General features: G+C 34.3%; 1 protein-coding gene across 1 annotated transcript; it reads left to right on the plus strand.

Moving 5' to 3' along the window:
• The first annotated feature begins 119 nt into the window (after positions 1–119).
• Positions 120–2,942, plus strand: LOC135118434 (uncharacterized). The gene is made up of 6 exons (XM_064040488.1): positions 120–333; positions 420–632; positions 924–1,001; positions 1,667–1,732; positions 2,436–2,522; positions 2,740–2,942. The coding sequence occupies exons 1-6, from the start codon at positions 288–290 to the stop codon at positions 2,925–2,927; spliced, it is 678 nt and encodes a 225-aa protein (XP_063896558.1). The 5' UTR covers positions 120–287; the 3' UTR covers positions 2,928–2,942.
• The last annotated feature ends 4,064 nt before the right edge of the window (positions 2,943–7,006 follow it).

The raw sequence follows: 7,006 nt of genomic DNA on the forward strand, positions 1-7,006 counted from the left end.
AAGAATTTATTTTCTACTGGCAACATTAAATCCATTTTCTACATGCAACATTATGCAAAATTGTCAATCAAACAAATTTGGCTGCCGGTTTGCGCTGAAGTGCTTTTCGGTGTCTTGTTTGTTTTTCCAGATTTTATCCCTATTAGTGCTTTATCCACCTAAGTCCGTTAAGTTGAGCCTCTGCTCCTTCGGCCGTGTCGATTTTGTGCTTGAGGTGATCGAAATCTTGTGAATTTTGTGCTTGAGATAGGACTCGTTGACCCGTTTTGTGATAATTAATATTTATCATGTCTAATAGAAAGTGTTGTGTTCCCGGATGTACAAATGGCTTAGGTAAGCATTTATCAACATCCTTAAAACAAATAGTCGTCATTTTGTCACGACTCCACTGAATTCTAACTTGTTACCCTTTTTTTCAGACACTACGGGGTATTTACATAAATTCCCTAATCCAGATAAGGATAGGCAGCTATTTAATACATGGGTCTTTCATATTGGTGGTGACATTTTGCAACTTGAAAATAACCATATTTTCAAATACCGCCGCGTCTGTAATGATCATTTCGAACCAAAATATTGGTGCCGGAATAACCGACTTGCCAAAGGAGCTGTACCTACAAAAAACATGCCAGGTTAGTTTTAGTAAAATACCCAAATTAAGGTACCTGTTTACCTTAAAGAGTACCTAAGTCTCAAATTTCTAGAGTTGATGTTAGAAAGAAATAAACAGTCATGTTATTTGAGTTTAAAGTAAACTTTCCAAATCACAAAATGAAAAGCTGCAGTAAGTCTAAAACATCTGAATAGAGATTTCTTTGGAGCCACAATTTCTGTATGTACGCAGTATGTCATACAAGAGTTTCTATATTACATTTCAAAATTTACTATATTTATAATTCATATTATTTTATCGTTGTTTACAGGATTATCTTGCTCGAAATTCAGCATTGAAAAAAGAGCACTAAGACCTCTTCAGATTTCAGGACCGTCTACATCAAAAGGTATATTTTATCATATACATATAAACAAGCAATTCATTTTTATACATACATACATACATTTACATTACGTATGTACTAGCTTCCACTTGCGGCTTCGTCCGCATGGTGTATTGATAAAAAGTGGCCTATGTCTTAATCCAGGGTATCACCTATCTACATACCAAATTTCAACCAAATCGGTCCAGCCATTTTTGAGTGAAGTTATTTCAAAGATCATTTATTCCTACAAATTAGGCTGAAATTGAGTAACTTGAATGTCACATTTACCAAAAATCCTTTGCTATTTTTAATTTGTTGTAATACTTAAATAGCACTGCATTACACAATTTTGGTACCCTCTTGACTGAATGAATAGGTAATGAATCATAGATCAAATGTTCCAAACATAATATGTGGTATCCATAACGTCTAGTTTTCAAGGTACATGTCAATTATGATTTCTACTACTCTCACTTAGGCATACAAAACCATTACCATGTCTGAAATAATTTACTTTTGTATTACTTTGTTTTGTTTAATACTTGTTTCTTTTCAATAATGTCAACATATTTGTGCATAATATGCGGCACCCATGCGGACAGCATATAGTGTAATTGATAGATAGACACTAGCAATAAATGATGTAATAATAACATATACTAATCACTGAATATTATTATTTACAGAACCTGCGCATCTACATATACACTCACAAGGTTCAATTGAAGATGTACAAATGAAAGAGAATCTTGGTGAGTGATCCTACATACAAGCATTTAATCAGCAATTATTTTACACATATTCTGTCCTGGAACTCCTTCATGCGCCGGATAAAATGTAGCCTCTCTCGATAAATGTGCTAATTTACCTTAAAATCATCTTAAATTGAATTATTTTTGTTGTTCCTGAGTTATAATTTTGCAAACAATTAAAGTAAACTAGCCTCTCTATAAACCTATCCCTTAAGACAAGAGTGATTGATGAAATACAGTTTGTTAAATTACATTTATATGTCATATGCATAAGTCCTAAAATGTTAACATCCTTATCACTACATAGTATAAAACAAAGTCGCTTTTTCTGTCATGTGTCATGTTGTATGTCCCTATGAACGCTCAAATCTTTAAAACTACGCAACGGATTTTGATGCGGTTTTTTGTAATAGGTAGAGTGATTCAAGAGGAAGGTTTTATGTATAATAACATACATTAAATACTGGGAAATACTGTTATCCCGTGCGAAGCCGGGGCGGGTCGCTAGTTGATATTATAAACTATATAAAAGAAAAAGTAACTTTGTCTAGTAGTGGGCTGGCTTTAATTAATTCAATATGATTCAAATAATGGTTACTCAATATGAACTGCTACATTCATGATGATGGTAATGATCATCAGCTTAATTGGTTTGTATATAATAGGCACACATTTCTTACCAAATATGTTAATGACCTTTCAGATCCTGTCACTTCAGAATCTCAGTCTGTACACAGTGATAGACAGCCTCATAGTGAAGAAGAAAATGTTGAGGTGGTGAAAGATCTTGGTAAGCAACACAATTGTAATCAAACTTAATAACTTCAAAGCTGAGTTTGCTTGTTACACTCACTATCATGGTTTATTAACTAGGTACTGATTTATAGATTTAATACATATTTCAATCATGGGATACTTTCACACACAACTAGCTTTGATGCTATCTCACTCATATGTACTCTTAAATTCTGCAATTTTTATTCATATGATTCTTATTATTTTTTCAGTGCATCGCAAAGTTAAATGTGTTAGTAAGAAGGCGGTAAAACAGGTTGCTGTTACGAAAACTGAGCGTGCTCTGTATCAGAAAATGCTGCAAGTTGGTGTGAAACTCAGCAAATGCCGTAGCAAGGTTAAAAAGCAGGCAATCAAGATCAAGGCCCTGCAAAATATTACTACAAACCCTCAATTTTAGAAACTCTAGACAAAATGTCTAGCACATCAAAAATTTTAACTTTGCTGCAGTTCAGGGAGCACAAAAGGAAAAAAAGGCCGGCGTTTCACATTAGAGGAAAAATTGTAGCTTTGACTATCCTCAAGCAAAGCCCAAAAGGATACAGATTCCTGAGGAAAATCTTTATCCTGCCATCACGCCAAATTTTAATAAAATTAATTAATATGGCAGATATAAATGCTGGTATCAATAAAAATTTGATGGCACAAATAAAAAAAGCCACACTTAAAATGAAACCAGAGCACAAATTATGTGTGGTTCTTTTGACGAAATGTCACTAAAACCGAATGTGGCATACAATGAAAGGAAGGACAGAGTGAGTGGGTTTGTAACCAATGGGCAAGAGACACTGCCTGAGTATGCAGATCATGCGCAGGTATTTATGATAAGAGGACTTATAAAAAATTATAAGCAACCCGTTGCATACACATTTTCTCAGTCTGCCACAAAGGGACCAGAACTGGCAAAACAATTAAAGGCTGTCATCACAGAACTACAAAATGCTGGTCTTAATGTGGTAGCAACAGTGTGCGACCAAGGAACAAATAATGTTAACTGCATTAAATTCTTGTTACAAGAAACAAGAGGTATTCTGTTAAGAAAATCAGAAGAACCTGAGGGAAATATTATTTTAATAAATAAACAGGAAATCATTCCCTTGTATGACCCACCTCACTTAATGAAATGTATAAGAAATAATTTAATAACGAAAAATCTACTATATAAAAAAGACAACAAAATGCTAATGGCAAAGTGGGAACACATAACTGCACTGCACCAAGAAAACCCAGGCTACAAAGGCATAAGACTGGTGCCAAAATTAACAGACTCCACTGCATTCCCAGTAAAATTCCACGGATGAAAGTTAAATTTGCTACGCAACTATTCAGCCAAACTGTAGCATCAAATATGGGCTACCTAGCAGGTAAATAAACTTTATTACATAATGTTTTCACATTGCATTATTTTATCGATACTTATATATTATAAAGCTGAAGATTTTTTTGTTTGTATGTTTTCTTAACCATGCTAATCTGAAGAACCAATCCAATCACCAAGGTCGATCAGGTCTAATTTGAAATAATCTTTCACCGTTAGATAGCTCATTTATTGAGGAAGACTAAAAGTGACTTTTAATCTGGGTGCGCGAAGTAGCTTTCACGGGATGCGGTAGAACCGCGGGCGGAAGATTGTATAGTAAAAGTTTTCACAAATTAAAACTGCTCCCAGTTCAGATTTAATAATAACAAGTTTCTTATTGATGACTAGATGCCATAGTAGCCAGTGTATCTGCCTGCCACAGGAGGTCGCGGGTTCGATTCCCGCATAAGTCAAACATTTATGTGTGTGGGTGTTTCTACATATGTACACTATGTTATGTTATTTATAAAATATTTATATTTATATAAGTTCATTTATTGGTTGTCTGCTGTACCCAAATTACAAGCAAGCAATGCTTTGTTTGGGACTAGATTGCGTTGTAAGAACGTGTGAGGAATATTTATTAATATTTTTTTTCTTATTTTTTTGCAGAAAAAGGAATAATCTCTCAAGATGCGCAAAATACAGCGGACGTCATCTTGTTTTTTGACAAACTTTTTGACTCCATTAACGGAAGCTTCGGGAAAAGGAAGCACAGTAAACCACTGCTGGGACCTGCGACGCCGAACTCAATACATCACAAAACATGGATGGAGGCAAAATATTTTTAAAAATATGAAATTTGTGAATGTAAAACCTCGAATGTGGAGTATGTTCCCACCTTAAGTAACTGGGTATGGACACTAGAAGGAATAGAACTGCTTTTAAAAAATTGCTGCGAAGTACGGAGTGACATCGGTTTGGTTGCGGCATCTGAATCAGGATCCAATAGAAAATTTTTTTGGATCGATAAGGAGTCAAGGATGCCGCAACGTAAACCCTACTCCAGATGGATTTGAAGCAGCATTTAGCAGCCTTTTAATAAACAGCCTATCTAGTGTCCATGCCCCAGGGACAAATTGTGAGGCAGATAATTGCCACGCTTTGCATGAAGTTCTCATCACAAGCGGGGCCTGCAAAGAACAAATAAATTGTGAGCTCTCTGAGATTCCGGACATTGAATTTACAGCCCTTGAAGACAAAAGCGACCCCCGTATAATTGGGGGGCTACAATATGTTAGCGGTTATTTTATTAAAACCGCTAAGAAGAAAGTCTTCAAGGGTTGTAGTGAATGTAAAAAAAATTTAATGTCCGATCAGGAACACGATTATTTAAAATATAGAGAGTATGCTAATAAAAAATGGCTTTGCAGTCCCAGCGACTCTCTCTTAAATTGTGTTTCGAATCTGCAGGATATAAATTACACAATAATTAAAAAATGTTTGGAAAAAAAATATTTAAAAGATTTCATCAAAACATTAATATTTATACATTTGAAATTCGATTTCATAAAATGTGAAATTCATAAAGAAAAATTAATAGACTTTTTAATCAATATATCCTGCAGATTCTTTATTTACAATTACTGTAAAGATATTAATAAAATATTAATAAATAGGAGAGAGTGTGATGATGATACGGATTCCTATAAGCTAAAAGCGAAAAAATTATACATGAAATGTTTTAAAAGAAAAAAATAAATTATATTAAAGGTTATCAGTGTTTTATTTATTGAAAAACATCTTATAAATATTAAACAAAAAGAAACAAAAATCTACCTAGACCCAGTAACCACTGCTTTATGTAGCTATATGTATATATATTGACAAATAGTTTCTTAAACCTGCGTTCAGAAGGCGCCACTTGTCTTACTTAGTTTGGTAGTCGAGTTGGACCTCTATTTCATAATATAAAAAGTACTCTGTGATTCTACCTTTAGATCGAAGTCGAAGTGAGAGTGATGTCGAAGTGAGTTGTGATATTTTATAGAATCGACATGCAGGATACCCTGTAAATAGACTTTTTGAAGGCTAAGATAATTTATCTACTATAGAAGGCTTTTATCATAAGTCATCATAATCATACCAATGATGATTTTATATAGCTAAAGAAGTTTGAATGTGTGATAATTTAAAATCAATGACTTCCATTAACATTACATTGAAAACTACGATTTCAGATACCCGCATTCTTTCTCACATCAACAAATCAGCTATTATTATCTATTACAGCAGTTTCTGACATCACAAAGCATAAACTAACAGACTGAATAGAAATAACTGTTTATTTTTAACGTTCTTACTAACAGAATCGATCGAGTAAAACAAACTGACAAACTTCTATCTGTTAATATAAATATTATGTATTTGGTAGATGTTAAACAGTTGTTAGATTTAAGGCTAATTACACTAATGGTTGGTTATGTAATCATTGGTTAAATGAACATTATTTTATTGTAGAACTGTCCTTGAAGTTTCCTTGTGTATGTGGTATTCTTGTTCATCATCCTTCGAGCCTTTTTCCCAACTACGTTGGGGTCGGCTTCCAGTCTAACCGGATGTAGCTGAGTACCAGTGCTTTACAAAGAGCGACTGCCCTATCTGACCCTCTCAACCCAGTTCCCCGGGTAACCCAATACCCCTTTGTTAAACTGGTATGGATATGGCTTCGCATGTTGGTAGGTTAACTACTGTTTTCTTTAATCAGGCTTTAATCTTTTTGGTGAAATTAGGCCGAAGCTTTAATCATCTCGTCTATCTGTGAGTAGATTATCAGCAAGTCCTGACTTAATGAAGAACTAGCTTTTGCCAGTGGTTCCACTCGCGTTCCAAGAGAACTACTATTCGCACTCGGATGAAAAGTAGTCTATAGCTTCCAGATGAAAAGTAGCCTATGTTCCCATAGATAAATGGGCTATCTAACTCACTTAATTTGCTGTGCCCGACAGGCTCCGTGTGAACTATTTATAAGTATTACCACCTAAGAATACATGTGGAAAGCAATAAAAGTATTGAGTATTGAAAGATTCTTTTCCTGAAGATTACGCGTTCAAACAAACAAACTTTTTAGCTTTATAATATTTAGTAGCACAGATGTAAGATGTATTATTAAAGATCAG

The sequence above is a fragment of the Helicoverpa armigera genome, chromosome 22, assembly GCF_030705265.1.
Source record: "Helicoverpa armigera isolate CAAS_96S chromosome 22, ASM3070526v1, whole genome shotgun sequence".
Taxonomy (NCBI): domain Eukaryota; kingdom Metazoa; phylum Arthropoda; class Insecta; order Lepidoptera; family Noctuidae; genus Helicoverpa; species Helicoverpa armigera.